The sequence below is a fragment of the Marmota marmota genome, unplaced genomic scaffold (genome assembly GCF_001458135.2).
Source record: "Marmota marmota marmota unplaced genomic scaffold, marMar, whole genome shotgun sequence".
NCBI lineage: Eukaryota > Metazoa > Chordata > Mammalia > Rodentia > Sciuridae > Marmota > Marmota marmota.
This window is the reverse complement of record NW_025999977.1, coordinates 25,881,684-25,898,429: the sequence shown is the minus strand read 5'-3', so window position 1 is coordinate 25,898,429 and position 16,746 is coordinate 25,881,684. Positions and strand designations below refer to the sequence as shown.

The following is a 16,746-nucleotide window of genomic DNA, read 5'->3' as shown; positions in this document are numbered from 1 at the left end:
TAATAATCAATTGTAAAAATCATAAATATTATGTTCAGTTTTGCTTATTATGAACAATAATTTTTTTTACCCTAATAGCATATTTGAAATGTTTAAACAAATGTTACCTCTTCTGAACAAAGCATTATTATCAGTTGCTTTAGGACATCTCCTATAGGTTGATTTTTAGCTTTTAGATTTTCAAGTGTAGACTCCAAATCAGATGGTGTAAGTTGCTGAGACTACAGGCAAAAAAAAAAAAAAGAAAGGAGGAAGAAAAATTTACTACAAAAAGAAAACTTGACCCTTGTCACCCTACCCTTTAAATTGACTTTCCTTTATGTTATAAATGCTCATAGTGATATTTACCTTGGGATCAATGGATGGACTCTAGGGGTAATGAATCTTGCAAGACTATCTGCAAATTTCCTAGGTCTGTTGATTTTTCAGAGATGACAAATAGGTTTTGCCAAATTCTTACACATATACAAAATGATGAAAATATTAAGAAACACTGGTTTTATAAGGGCGCAGTCTAGAATGCTTGTTAAATGCAGTTATTATAACATGTAGAACCCACTCAAAAACCTACTTACTTTACGAGAATCTATCTTCTTTCTTTCAACCATCATATTAACATCCTAAATTGGGATTTAAGTTAGCACAAAATTAGAAGACACAAGGAAAATTAAAATAGCAAATGTCCAAAGAAAAATCTGAAAGTCCCACTTCATTTTAATGCTACTTGTCTACCTTTCCAACATTTTACAGCAATTCTGTTCATACTATACTGACCATTACTATAAGGTTTTAAATGTATTCTTCAATATATAAATAGTTTTTACCAACAATCAATGAAAAAGCTTTGTTTTAATGACTGCCAATGAAACTTTTCTTTTTTGTCAAAAGCATCGTATTTTTAAAAAAATTTAACAGGTTTTTATATATAAATTAAGCATTTCACACACCTTAATCAATTCAGGAACATGGTAGCTATCCAGTAGATTTCGAATGCCTCTGTAGATACTTTCAGGAATTTTTATATTCTGTGCAAAGGAAAGGGAGGGGGGGAAACCTGAGTTTTAGACAACTAAACTGAAATTTGTCTAACAGAAATTATCTCAGACATAATTTAAGTCTCCAACTCTTGCATGTCATTGAGAAGTGGTCTGGTTGTACTTAAAAGCAGCAATTTCAAATCTAATAGATACATGTCAGGCAGGACAGGCATTATATAGCAAAAAATGAAATGGTACCATCTCCTTCAGCTGATGGAAGTATTGTCTCAAACGCTCCTCCTTGGCCTGTACCTCTGAGTCACTCATGCTGTCAATCAAGTTATAAAGAAAATAGCCAACAGCTTCTGTGGAAAAAAACAAGAGAAAGCATTCCACTAAAATTACCGAGACTGTCATGTTATCAAGATTAATTTATAAGAAATCATTTTGGTGTGAGATGTCACCCTGATGAGAGGCTCTGAAATGGCAACAATGATCACTGAGGCATAGAGATTATGTGGTTTGGGAGCACATATCTAACTGGTGAGTGAAAGGAATATTAATTATTTTCAGACCGAGTGACAGCTTTTCAGTACTGAATCTTACTTCAATCTATTTTTTTCCACTATTCTGTGACAGAAGTGGTCCTGCCGAAGGCCTTACCCCTCTCTTGTCCAAATCACAAGTAGTAAAAATAAATAAATGTCTTTACACTTTTCTACACTAATTTTTTGTGGATAATATTTAGGGAAACACATAAAATTACAAAGGATTATACATGTTGAGTATAGAAAGTTAAATAATATTAATAAGCAGATATAGTAATCCTGTGGAGAGCTGCCTATTAGCCAATGAAAAACCAAGATTAACAAAGATGTTTTGTAACAACAGTAATTTTCCTATGCATTCATGCATAAAATGTACAGGGCCATGTGCTAATGCCTGGGATAGGAGATTTGAACTTTTTAAGAAAGGTAGCTTCTTATAGAAAAGTATATATTATAAGCTTCCTTAAATGACGAATGAAAATCATTAAATGACAAAATAATCTTTTATATAATAAATTATATTTAAGTGGAAAAAATCCACAAGACCTTTTTCCTACTTTGTTTAAAATTAGCCACACTTGCAAAACATTAAAGTCACATAAATATTAAGAATCTCTGATTTTTTAAGCCTATGCCACAGACACTGTAAGAAGCATTTCCTTGTTGCATGAAAAGAAAGTATCCCAAGTCTGCCTTCTAAAAATAATTATTATAAAACCAAACACCTCACAGATCTCAAAATGCTGTGGTTATCAATATAAAGATGTGTAACCAAATGTTTTCAAATTTCACTTTGCAAAAGAAAAGTGTTCCCTGCTATAATCCTTCTAGTCCATTATTACACAGAAGAATGAATTTGTGGATAAGTTACAATCATCGAAATTGAAACGCTACCCGTTGGTCCTGGAGGCTCCTGGCAATAACGTCCATCCTTGTACAACAATTCTGTTATCTGGTAAGACAGAAAATTCGTGCATTGCAGCAAGAGACGCAAACAAGAACAAATACAATTTGAAATTGAATTCTTGAAATAATACAACCTCTCCCCAGTAAGGTATTATTCTATATTGTAGTAATCCAACACTACCCCCACCCACCAAGGAGATTGTTTTGTTTTTAAATAATAGGTTTGTCTTCTAAAAATAAAAATAAACACATGATGAAGGAAAGCAGCAATGTTTTATGAAATGTCACAAAGAGAGGCTATAAAGTGATTTGTATATATATCATTTTAAATTGTTATAAACAGTAATTTATAGGAATAATGAACCAATATTCTCATCATTTTGATTTTGATGAGGACACTAACTGGGATTAGTGTCCTCCTTTTTAAGTTTTATAGAAATAAAAAGTAACATATGCTGGACCAGTAACTTAAATTTTTTAGTTGTTCCATGACATTTTCTCATTCATTTTAATGGCACTAAAACAAAAGAGGTCAAAAGTTTTAACTTGTTTGTTCTTAAGTATTCTTATCAATTAATTCACATATACTAAAAGACATACACACTTATTTTTCAACATTAAATCTACCAACCAAAAGAAATTTCTAATTTCAAAAATCCAAATAACATATTTTATAATCAAAATTATTACACAACCTATGATGCCAACTTATAACTTTGAAAAGGGTATTTAACTATATATCCTGAGGCTGAAGACAGAAAAGAATTATATACTAGTTGTCCAAATGACATGTGTGAAGAATTCTAATGTATTTTATGCATATTCAACAGCTGAGCTTATGTGCTATTAAAGCACATGTATTTTAAGTGTTTACAGGCCCAAACTGTACTTCTACTATTGTTTACTTATTAATCTGAAAAAATCAGGCAAAATGATCACATGCCTCTATACAAACCATGCTATAGTTAATGTTAATTCAAAAGGTAGTTAATGTAGGAATAAGAATTGTGCAAAAGAAAAACAAAACAATCTTCACCTACCAACTGTCCTTTAATCAACACACACACATAGAAAACAATAAATTCTACCAGAAACTTTTGCCATACTTACAGTAACATTTAATGCCAATTTGAACAAAAACACATTTAATGAATAAACCAATGAAAATATCTCTAGTCAAAACAGTATCATTTCTAATTTAGCAATTCAAGTAATACCAGAAATAGAATTGGGAATTTCAATTAATAACATGCCTTCTGATTTTATTAAGCTGAAAATCTTTTATGCAATTCACTATAATTATGCTTCCTGCATAAAATCAGTTAATTTCTTAAAAAGGCTGATGTTGGTTTGCATACCATTCGTATACAGAAACATACACAAATATACATACTTACATACAGAAAGAAAATTAATTATTAAACCTATAAGGTCAAATACTTTTGGAAAGGTTGAAAATCTTAAGGACTCTTAGGACTAAGTCAAAGACTACTTCCATAAAAAGCTTCCTGCTGTTTTAAAACTAACATTTTCAAGATTTTAAATCCATTAATTTTAACAGTATAACAGAAATGTGTGAAGCTATTAAAATTTTTGCTCTTACTGGCTATTTATATATATCACCTTGTGATTTGAATGATTAGGCATACTTACCTTGCTCCAAAGATCTATATTCATAGACCTGCAGAGGGCAGCAAAGGATTAAAAATAAACCCAGAGGTTTAAAAAACATTTTAAGTTAAAATGCATTGCCAATTATATTACGTAATATGTAAAATCAAAACTTTATATAAACAAGTAAATAAATGTTTGCAAAATCAAGTTGAATCATTAGAACAAGCAATTTGGAAAGGATGACCCTCACCCACTTTGAATCCTCAAAATAAAAAAATTGGTTTGGGTAAGAATCATTAAAAGAACCACCCCTAAATCTGGGGTGCAAGTTTAATGAAGCAGCATATTTGTATGACCTCAAAGGGTCTGCCCAGAGACTGTCTGTAACTTATAATGAGAAAAATAGCTAACTATATAATGGAGAAATGAAACACCTTGAATGAGTGATCAATTAAAACTAACATAACTAATGAGATACTGATGGACACTGTGTGCCTTTAGATATAATTCCCTAAAAGAATATCACTACAGTTGGGAGTTACAGAATCTGAAGATAATCAAGGGGAAACATGAGGAACATTCTATAAAATAATTGGCCTAAATTCTCAAAAAATGTTAATGTCATAAAAGACAAAGGATGAACTGCTACAGATTAGAGAAAATTAAAAATAAATGAAAACTAATATCCATCCTTGAACTGAATTCTGTATAGAAAAGAAGGAAATTCTAAAAAAGACATAATGATAAAATTGAAGGGCTGGAGTTATGGCTCAGTGGTAGAGTGCTTGCCTAGCATGCATGAGGTACTGGGTTTGATCCTCAGCACCATATTAAAACTAAAAAATAAATTCAAAAAAAAATTGAACATGAACAACATTAGTTAAAAATATCTCAGTAATGTTAAGGTTCCTAAATTTATTAACTATTGAGGTTGTGTAAGAGAATAGCCTTGCTCTGTAGGATTATGTACTGACATATTGAAAAGGTAAAGGGCCATGATATATATAATTTAAGCTCAAATAATTCAGGAAAAATACATTTTTTCCCCCTGCAAACTGGTACACAGATGGAGGCAGTAAATAATGTTAATGTGTCAAAATACTAGAAGTTGGTGAATGTAGCATAGATGAGATCCCTGTACTATGCCTGAAAATTTCAAATTATTTCAAAGAAAGTTATAAAAAATGGTTGACACAAATTTTGCCTACTTAAATGAAAAAAACATTATAAAACAACTTAACAAACACTAGTCTTACATCATTTCTAAGCTTTGTACCCTTGATGTCTGGAGTCTTTTTTATGTTTAATGCAAACTTTAAAAAAACTAATTACATGTTCATGGCAATTTTATAACATAAACACACACAACAAAAAAGCATAGGCCTTTTTAGACTTGAAGTTAGGTGCAGTTTGGGGTGGATCTAATTTTGATATAGTGAGTTAACAGAACATTTATTTATTTATTTATTTATGGTGCTGGAGACTGAACTCGGGGCACTTGACCACTGAGCCACATCCCAGCCTTATTTTGTATTTTATTTAGATACAGAGTGAGTTGTTTAGTGCCTACTAAGTTGCTGTGACTGGCTTTTAACTCACAATCCTCCTGCCTCAGTCTCCAGAGCCGCTGGGATTACAGGCATGTGCCACTGCACCTAGCAGAACACTTATTTTTATTCTAAAAAGATATTCAAAATGAACTACTGGTACGTGCAACAACTTAGACAGATTTAGGGTCACTATGCTGAGTGAAAAGACAAAGGACATACTAGAAATCCATTTAGGAGAACAAATCAGTGGTTGCTACAGGGTAAGGATGGGGGAGGATAAATGATTATTAAGGGGCAGCACCATATATGTGGTGATGGAATAATTCTGTATTTTACAGTGATGGTTACATAAATATACATGTGAAAAAATGCCTAACTATGTACACAAGTTGTATCAATGTCAAATTCCTAGTTTTGATAATGTTCTAGTTTTGTGGGACATAAACACTGGGGGAAAGGGGGTCGAGGGTACACAGGCATTCTAATTCCTGTCTTTGCAGGTTCCTATAATCTATATTTCAAAATATAAAATTACTTATTAACTCAACAGCTTAACAGCGCCTCTGGAATCTGCTTCCTATAATCATCTCTTCTGAAACACATTAGAAAAACTTTCAAAAAGAGAATCTAGAAGTGGAAAAAAAAAGAGCTTATGAAGTAAAAAATATCAGCAGAGTTTAACATAGTATTTATTTTGATTTGGGGAACAAAAATCTTTTGAGAAATCCGTTAGGAGAAGGAATGATAAATTGACCTAAAAATCATATCTCTAGGTTGTACTGGAAAATAATCTCTCAACTCTTACAAAAGAATTTTCATCTAAGCCACCCATCAATTACAGAGCAGAATCCTCTTACTACTTATCATTTCTATATCCAAAAAGAGTAAGTTGTTTTTTTTTTCCAAACAAGTGAGGAAAAAAAAGTGAGGCTTCAAGATATTATGAAGATAAAATATTGTACAGCAAAGGGTAAGATATAGTAAAGGCTACAAATAGCTTGAATTCTAAGGAATTCCCTGCCCCGAATGCTAAGCAAGCACAGTACCATTGAATTATATCTCCAGCCCAAAGAATCTTAACCTAAGGATGCTTACTACAATTAACAAATAGGGGGAAAGTGGGGAAAAATCAAAGAGTTTGCTAGAGTGAGAAGCTGATGTCCCCCAAATGCACAGTGTTTGTTGCAAGACTTCTTCACCTCTGCTGTATCTTGAGTCCCTTTGGGAATCTGATGAATTCTCACATACTGTTAATTTTGTCATGAGTGATGATAATATGAAGTTAAACTATTTAATTTAAAATAAATTGTGAGATATATTCTGGATGTATGAGTGGAATGACTAGAGTTCCAATAATTATTTTTTAAAGTCCAAGGGAAATAAAGGCAGGGAAGAAGGAAATAAATAGATAAAAGAGATTGCCAAAATCTTAACTGTTAAAGCTGAGTGATAGGTACAGAGATCTGTTTTAATGAATGTTTGAACTCCATAATAAATAAATAAATAAATAAATATGATATATATATAAATTTTGCACTTCTGTTCCAACTCTCAACTCTCATAAGCTGGTCTTCCTTAATCAATTATTTCATCAAAATACCAACTTCTTATCAAATTTTAATTTAAAAGATAATAAATTACTCTCAAATCTGGATGAAGTACCTACAGAAAGCTCAGACAAACTTTCTTTTTTTTTTTTAAAGTAAACTTTTTTTTTTTTTTAAGAGAGAGAGAGAGAGAGAATTTTAACATTTATTTTTTTAGTTTTCGGCGGGCACAACATCTTTGCTTGTATGTGGTGCTGAGGATCGAACCCAGACCACACGCATGCCAGGCGAGCGCGCTACCGCTTGAGCCACATCCCCAGCCCCCAAACTTTCAAAATTATACACATATCTACCAGTTTCATTGTGAATAATACATTTAAAACAAAAAACAAAAACAAAAATATCCAGAATCATTCAAAATCAAGCTTTTTTAAAAGAATAATTAATCAATCTACCTAAGAATAGTAAAAACTTCCCCAATTCAATGCAATCTCACTTTTGAGCCCACGATCCACTGAAACTACTCATGCTAAAATTACCAGTAATCTCAATTCAAAATTCAAAACCTTTTACTCTTCTTTGACTTTTGAGTATGGAGACTTGTTGTTGACCACTATTTGCTAGTGCTCCTCGTTCCCCCTAGTACTACTTAATCTCCTTTAGAAATTATCCTTTCTTACCTCCTTAAAAGCAAGCCTTGATTTACCTATTATCCAGCATTCCTGGGGCTGTAGCTCAGTGGCAGAGCACTTGCCTAGCGTGTGTTAGGCACTGGTTTCTATCCTCAGCACCACATAAAAATAAAAAAATAAAATAAAGGAATTCTGTCCATCTACAACTACAAAAAAAATTTTAAAAATTTAAAAAAGCAAGCCTCTATACCGGATTCTACATATATTACATTTTTCATTTTTAAGATAATCTTGCATGTAGTTATTTAAATTCCTGTATAACAGAAAATGAAACAGACTTAGGTTAAGAAAAATATTTTCACTTGGAAGTTCAATAGGCACCTCAATCAATCTCACATATAGTTAAATATCTCTGAATATTGCCTGTTCCCCCATTTACCCATACTTGCACCTTTCTCCCCTTCTGAATACATGTCAATCTTATCTTCATCATGTAAGCCTTTCAATGGCTTAAAGCCATGAATCAGGCTCCAAACCTTTTAATTTAGAAGGAGGTCCTTTTGAGGAATCCTAAAGCTACCATCCTAACTTTACTTCTTGTCATTATTTCATGGCTTCCTAAGTTGAGAACAGATGCATTATTCTCTCAGTCTTAATGCCTGCGCCTGAAATGCCCTTCCTATCCACTGTACAAATTCTTATTTATCTTTCAGTACTCATCTCAGCAACTTCTCAGTACATCTTTCTCTGGCCCATCCATTCCCCAACCTTCACAGAAAGAGATAGTACCTTCTCCTCTAAACAGTCATTAATAACCAAGACTAGTTTGTAGTTGCTTTCTTTCTGGTCTCCAACTGTGAACAATCTGGGGGAAAGTGCCAGGGATTAGCATTTAGTACATACTGATACTTAATTCTATTTGTCCTTGATTTACCTATTATCCAGCATTCCTAGTCCATGATCCACATTTATAAGCACTAATTTTTTTCAGCATACACAAACTCATTAAGAACTCTTTTAAGAACTTTCTGTTTAAACTTATTTACTGTTCACAACATCTCTGTTTTAAGGGCAATTATCAGAACCCCTATAAAGATGAAGGAACTGAGGTACAAAGTACTTAGTTTTAAAATGTATCCAGGGGTTTTCTGAATTAACTGGGGATACCAGATTGGCAGTTTGCATTTAAATTTCTCCTTCCCTATGCCCCTATGCCCTACTTAGATAAAAAGAGCTTTTTTTTTTTCTTTCAATGACACATAAAATAAATGGGAGATACAGATGACTAGAAATAAATATTATACATTAAAAGTAGTAACCAATTTAGCAGTAAAGATAATGTTAATTCCCAAGACAGAAGTAAGAAAATCTGGATCGAAACCAATTTATACTATGGAATTTTCAAAAGGGTCAGGTTCTACATTCCTAAGGCAAAAGGAAAGGATTAAAGCAAGACAACTCCTAGGTCATCTCCCTCAACTCCACATTGGGATTCTGCTCCTCTCTGACCACAGCAGAAATCTAAGGATTCTTCTTCAGAGCATAAAACAAAGTCCCTGGAAAATTCCAAGTTCAGAAACAATATGCACTAAAAGCTAATCCTTGGCTCTCCCTCATACAACATCCTGAAGACATTTCATTACAATGCCCAAACCTAAGAGGAAAGATGACATGAACACTAAAATCTCAAGTCACTCAGCTAATCCTGGAGGGAAGTCATCAAGCCCCATTAACACACTTAGCGCTTCTCATCACTTTTTACATTTCCTACTCAAATATACTAAAGACATTTGGGGGAAAAAATACAAATAAGAACTTGGAGAACATAGAAAATAAGCATGGTGAGGAAAGGCATCCAAAAAACTATCACCAATAATCTGTGAGAAAGAAAAGCTTATTATCTATGAAACAGTAAGATGCTATTTTAGGAAAGGACTTCAAAAGAGATTTCAGAAATAAAAAATGAGAGCAGAAATGAAAAATTCAATGAAAGAAGTAAAAGAAATATCACAGAAAGTTGAAACATAAAAACCAAAGCAAACAAATCCAAACCACACCAAACCAATATTAAAACCAACACAAGCTGAGCGCAGTGGTGTACACCTGTAATCCCAGTGGCTCAGGAGGCTGAGACAGGAGGATCATGAATTCAAAGCCAGCCTCAGAAAAAGCGAGGCGCTAAGCAACTCAGAGAGACCCTGTCATTAAATTAAAAAAATACAACATAGGGCTGGGGATATGGCTCAGTAGTCAAGTACCCCTGAGTTCAATCCCTGGTACAAAGAGAAAAAAGGCAAGAAAAAGCACCAGTCCAATAGTTCCAGAAAGAAGATTTTAAAAAACAAAACAAAGCAAACAAACAAAAACAACCAAGAACTGAAGAATACAAATGTCTGGATTAAAAGCATCCACTGGGTACATCCAGCACAACAGATAATAATAAATAAGCACAAAATATATAAGATGACTTTATAGTGAAATATCAGAAGATGAATGGTAGAGGGAAAAAAAGCCTTCTATAAGAGTCTAGAGAATTCCAGAGATGATTCTAGAAATTTCTAGAACAACTAATTACAAAGTGAAGAGTCCTCAAATTTCCAGAGATAAAAATTAAAACGGATATAAATTCCTTAATTGTCAAATGTAAAAATACTAGTACTAAGGAAAAGATTCTAAACTTCCAGAGGAAATTCTACAAAAATAAATCTCAATACTGTAAAGACAGATGATAGTGGACCAATGCCTAAAAAACTCTAAAGGCAAATTATTTCCAACCTAGAATTCTAATTATCAACCATGTCTGAGGCTACAATACAGACATTAACGATCTCAAAACACTTACCCTACATATGCTTTTCTCAAGGAGCTCCCAAAAGATGTCCTCCACTCAAAGGAGAGTAACCCACACCCTGTTCCTCACAAAAGACAAGTCTAAGATACGGAAAGTAAAGATTCAACCTGCACCAAAACAAAGAGAATCTCCTGGGTCAAAGTGAAGGAAGCACCCAGGTAAAAAGATAACTAGAGGTACAGATTGTGGGCCACATAAGATAACCACATTTCTTTTTAAGCCTGAGATACTGTTTTGACTATGTACTGATAAAATACTTCCTTTCCCCTTTTTGCTTTGTTGTGTAGATCAGCTAAAGGCATTCATTTCTCCCAGGGAAGTGTTTTACTCTAACCTACTTCCAAAAAAGGCCACAATGAGCTTGATACAGCACACACTTGAGGAATAAATATTTCTGCTAGATGTCTAGTATGGCCACAAACTTCCTGAACACAAGGAACTCTACGCTTCTCAAAACTCACCCATACCTTCCCCACTGTCTTCCCTGAGAGGGGCTTTTGTAAACTTTTAGAAATACTGAAGTCAGACCCTAATCCAGAGATTCTGTTCAGATTACCTTCTGGAAGACTTTCTAATAATAGCAGTGTTACTTCTTATTGCCAGGTTTCTCTTTACTTCTTGGTTTCTCACAATTAATCAAATCACAATTAATCATATATTATTTGGGGATATATAATAGTGGCACAATTATACTGAAAAGCAAGAGAATGATCCTGTTATGGGCCAGGCTATATGGGCAATGACCAAACAGACTTCATTTTACTCTGAGACTCCATGTCATATAAAAAATCCTCTCCCATGGGAACACCTGGCCTCTGTACCTATTAATAGTTGCTTAGCATAACACATTTGTGTACCTATTAATAGTTGCTTAGCATAACACGTTTGGCCACACAAAATGGCAAATCTTATACAATGTAAAATTGTTCTCTCTTTGGTTCCCATTTTTCTTGGACAATGTACCCTATCAGAGATTGTCTACCATTCTTTAACTCGTACCCAACAAGGATCATTTTGACCTATTTCCCTTCTTCTTATGATTATGGAAAGTCCCATGGGAAACACCGAATGTACCCAGAATGAAAATATGTTTCTGGGTATTGTATTGTCTTTCTAACTGCTCAATTCAGCTTCTGTACCCGTTTGCCTGCAGCTACGTCAACCTGGATGTGTTTTTTGCCTTTAAATACCTTGAAATGCTCAGGCTAGGGTCTGTTACTTGCAGAGACAGTTTGGGTCCTACAGGGAGCAATCACCAGCTGGCTAATAAAAAAGATTCTCCAATTTGGACAAAGCTGGGATTTGATGTGTTTTCTGAGCGGTCTGCCTCATAACAATTCCACTCAAGACAGGGCAGCAGGGATCACCAGGGAAAGCCTCATGGGACTGAGGAGTGGCACACTGAGGCTTTTAAAGTACCACTGACATTCTATTTCCTAATCTCAGTGGTGAGTAACAGGCATTTGCTTTCTTTTCCCTAATGTACATTTCAGCTTTACATACTCCTCTGAATGTACAACATAATTCACAACAAAAAAGTAAAAAGTAAGATTTCCAAGGTCTTACAACAAATAAAACAGTAGAGATGTCCCTGAGCTCAGGTAATTTGGCTATGAACCTTGACATTTGTTTTGTGATAAATTAACAAATTTTGCTAGCCCCTCTGCCCACAACAAGAAGTTTATATAAGTTGACAAAAGACATGATTTCTGTACACTTAATTTAATTTACCCCTTTCTGAAGAACAAGTCTGAAGTAAAATGTTAACAGCATTTCTGTTCAAGGCCAATTTCAGCTTTTCAGGGAGTCTTTTTAGTGGAATAACAGGATTTGAATGAAAATCATGAAGAAACATCAACATTCTAGCCCTACCATGGACTACTACTAAAGCATCTGGGTAAATCTGATAGTACTTTTCTAACTTTCACACAATGATGCTAACACTCCCAAACAGTTCAAAAATGAGAATATTTGCAAATAACCTTTTTATAACTTTCTAAAACTATTTTAGAGAAACATAAAGGAACTACTAATAAAAAAAAAAGCATCAACAAAACATCATACAAACTAAGATATTTTTCTTTCCACTGTACATATAGAAAACAGAGACTAGGGCTGTGGGTTTGGCTCAGCCCTCTTCCTTTGGGGCTAGAACTAGCTCTCCCTGTCCCATCTCTTTGTAAAGAGAGAACATGTCAACTTATTGATTTTCTCCAAGAAACTCAGAGCCCAGGCTTCTCTCACCTCAGAGTGGGCCTTCGGGTGCTATGAAAGGAAGAAATTTTTTTATCAGAAATGATTATTAGAAAATCTTTAATCTGAGCTAGTATAACACATTATGTAAGAAGTACCATTCATTAAAACTTGCTGGAGGATTTTTTTTAAAAAAAGAGTACCTTAAAATCTGGCAGTAAAGTTTTTATTTTATTTTTTGCGGGGGGGCTACCGGATATTGAACTCAGGGGCACTCAACCACTAAGCCACATCCCTAGCCAAATTTTGTATTTTATTTAGAGACAGGGTCTCACTGAGTTGCTTAGTGCCTCCCCATTGTTGAAGCTGGCTTTGAACTCTCGATCCTCCTGTGCCGCTGGGATTGTAGGCATGCACCACAGCACCTAGCTGCCAGGAAACCTGAGCACTTCAGTGGAGCTAATGTCTGATCCTACAAGTTTTAGAATCAGAAACCTGGTTTTCAATCAATATATGGAAGGTAGCAGTACTTGGTACTGTCCCCCACTTAGCAAGTTCAGGCTATTGCCTTCAGGTCAGAAAATTTCTACCACACGACTCTTTTTCTATGCACTAAAGACTGATATATCCCCAGGTTAATTCTGAAATACTTGTCTTTTAGATATGTTATCTTCACAACCAAGTTTTAAACTAGCCTCAGAGTCAATTTGTCTCTTAGAAGAGACTTAATACTTTAGCTGTTGAAAGTGCACACTTTTCCATTTGAACTTTGTTAAACTAGTGCGATTGTTAGGAGGAATGAAAAACTGTATTTATTTTAAAATTTCAAGTTCTAGCATTTGACATGAGAATTCACTAACTTATCAGTCAGATCTAAATACTCTTTAAAATGCCCTGATATATAGACTGATTTTTTTGAAAAAAAGGTTTAAAAGAAAAAATTCCCTAGTAATCTTGAATAACCTCACTCTAAGCAATATTAAATTTGAATAGTTTTTGACTGATGACTTTGCCTATGTATGCTAAAAGATAACTTATAAAATGGAAAACTCCAGAAAGGTATTACACTTGACTGATCTTTAATTACCATTTCCTGAGCTTATCAATACACAGAAATACCAGCTTTCCACTTAAACTACTCTCAAAAGATATAAAGAAAAGCATGTTTCCATAAATATTATGGGATAGCCTAAAATATAAACCTGAAGCAAATCAGGCTGCAGATTGCTAGACACTAACTACTGTCCTCGTGGCACTGAACTACTAGGCAGGTCTTATTAAAAGGCAGATAATACTCTAAACATTGCATTCCAATTCTAATTACATCCATGTAAGTTATGGGTAACTTTTGATTAACTTATTTTTGGCACGGAATCACTTTTGGTGAATTAATCTACCTCTCTTTTTTAATATTTATTTTTACTTGGTGCTGAGGATCGAACCCAGTGCCTCATGCATGCTAGGCAAAAGCTCTACCACTGAGCCACAACCCCAGCCCCTCTTTTGTTCAATCTCTTATGTGCTCATGAGCCTAAGAGTTACAGGTAACTTAACATGGACCCTATTGGCAATGACACAGTTGACCTGGGATTCACTGCCACTCTGTGCTCAATTTTTTCCCAGTCACCTAGGCAATTCTTAAGTGTATAATGGGAGTATAATGGAACCCTGACAAACACAACAGGTGACTGTAACAATGACTGCACTGAATGTACTGGTGAAGGGATTTATAAAAATATATAACATTTGATTTGACATCACATGAAAGAATGGCTTGGCTACATTAATTCTAAGATAAAGGATTCTAATTACATCAGTTATGTTTTGAATTTTTTGTAGTTTTGGGGTTGGAAGGGAAAGAAAGAAATCACCTCATGTCATAAATGCTTCCAATTATGTACATATTATTATGAATAATGCCAACTCACCATAACCTAAAATTTTACTATAAGAAAAACTGCTTAACAAAATAAAGTTTTAGAGCCTACATATTTATTTCTAGAAGGGATTAATTAAACTTATTTTCACTAAGATTATGGCAAGAACAAAGAAGGATTTGCAACTGCTCAAACACTAAGCAGGCCTTTTGTTAAATATATTTAAATTTTTATTAATATGTGGCTATTTGCCAAGAGTCAAGTAAGCATTTAAGATGCTAACAAATAGGGAAATAACCAAAAGAGGATTTAAATGATAGAAGCAAAGCACTTAGCTTGGTGCGGTTTACAAATAAAGTAATCTATTTTCCAATATTTTCAACATATCTATTCAAATAAAAATAATCTCAAAGAACAGATAAATTCAGCAATGTAGTATTTAATTCAATGACTTTAAAACACCAAGATTCTCACAGCTTCCAGTCTCCCCTTCTCCCCTATAATGCTATTAAAAACTCTTTTCTTGAAGATAATCAGATAAAAATCTTTTATAAAATAAAAGATAATAATCTTTTCAAAATTCTAAAGTGAACACCCTCTTTCTTTAGCCCTCTCCTACATCTCTGTAGTTTACAACACTAACTACAATTTCCTTTTGTAAAATTTCTGTAATTAAAATTTCCTTTCTTCACTGGCTCCTTCCAGTTACCCTGGATTTTATCATAGCGTTCCCTCCCAACTCTCTACAACACGATCAAAAAAAAAACCACAGAAACAAACATACAAACAAAAAACTTCAAAATCACTTATTTCACCCATGATACAGGATAAACATCCCTAATACACAGTATCTTACAAACTGGTAAGAAAAAGCATATGACCTAGTAGAAAATTTAGACAAAGGATTTTTATAGTATTTCAAGAAGAGGAAATCCACATGGCCAGTAAGCAGATAACATGTTTCAACTCTGCTTAACAGTTAAGACGATATAAAGTATCTTATACAATAAGATATCATTTCTCATACATCAGTTAGGTCAAAATTAAAAAGCAATATAATGTTCAGTACCTCCAAGGATGCAGGGAAATGGGTACTCTCATATTCTGCAGTGAAATTGCTAATATAATCTAGTACAATTTCTTTTTAAAGTAATATGTCAGTAACTAAAAAAGACTATGTATATCCTTTGAAATAGAAAGTCGGTTTCTCTCTCTGTCTCTCTCTTTGGGGAGTACTGGGGATTTATCCTACTAATGTTTTACCACTGAGTTACATACTCAGGTCTTTATATTTTTTTTGTTTTGAAACACAGTTTCAATAAGTTGCTGAGGCTGGCTTCGAACTCTCAATCCTCCAGCCTCAGTCTCCCAAATTGCTGGGATTATAGTCATACACCATCATACCCAATGAAAGTTTCTTTTTAAAATTCTAGCCATTAAGGGGGAAAAAAAATATGTGCATATAGAAACACATACACAAACACAAACAGATATGTGCACTTAATATCTACTGCAGCACTTTGGGTTTTTTTTGGCAATGGTAAAAATTAAAAACAGTATGAGTCCATCAATAGGGAAATTATTGAAAAACAACAGTATAATTTTACTGGGGTATACTATGTATCTTCTGCAGGCATTAAATGAAGATTGAAGAGTAGTATATAAAGTGTAATACCACTTTTGTTTTTATAAAAAACATAAAACCTCAATATTTTCTCTAGATGCCTGTTTACAGAGACAAATATGGAAGAATAATTAATTTTTCTTTGTTTGTTTTACTTTGGTTTCTACAACAAAGGCTTTTATAGGGGCAAGGGAATACTTCAAGAACCCTTTTGGATTTAAGAATCACTGTTCCTTGGGCTGGGGATGTGGCTCAAGCGGTAGCATGCTCGCCTGGCATGCGTGCGGCCCGAGTTCAATCCTCAGCACCACATACAAACAAAGATGTTGTGTCCGCCCAAAACTAAAAAATAAATATTAAAAATTCTCTCTCTCTCTAAAAAAAAAAAAAAAAAAAAAAAGAATCACTGTTCCACCCTGTTTCCCTC

The 16,746-nt window shown here is 33.8% G+C and overlaps 1 protein-coding gene across 1 annotated transcript in view; it reads right to left on the bottom strand.

Annotated features, from left to right (window-relative positions):
- Lrpprc (leucine rich pentatricopeptide repeat containing) overlaps positions 1-16,746 on the bottom strand; it is a 106,801-nt gene that overhangs the window by 51,637 nt on the left and 38,418 nt on the right. Inside the window, exons 15-20 of the mRNA XM_015479718.2 lie at positions 4,085-4,112; positions 2,420-2,477; positions 1,236-1,342; positions 948-1,025; positions 576-620; positions 108-221 (exon numbers count right to left, since the gene is read on the bottom strand). Coding sequence (XP_015335204.1) covers positions 108-221; positions 576-620; positions 948-1,025; positions 1,236-1,342; positions 2,420-2,477; positions 4,085-4,112 — 430 coding nt within the window. The remainder of the gene's footprint in view (positions 1-107; positions 222-575; positions 621-947; positions 1,026-1,235; positions 1,343-2,419; positions 2,478-4,084; positions 4,113-16,746) is intronic.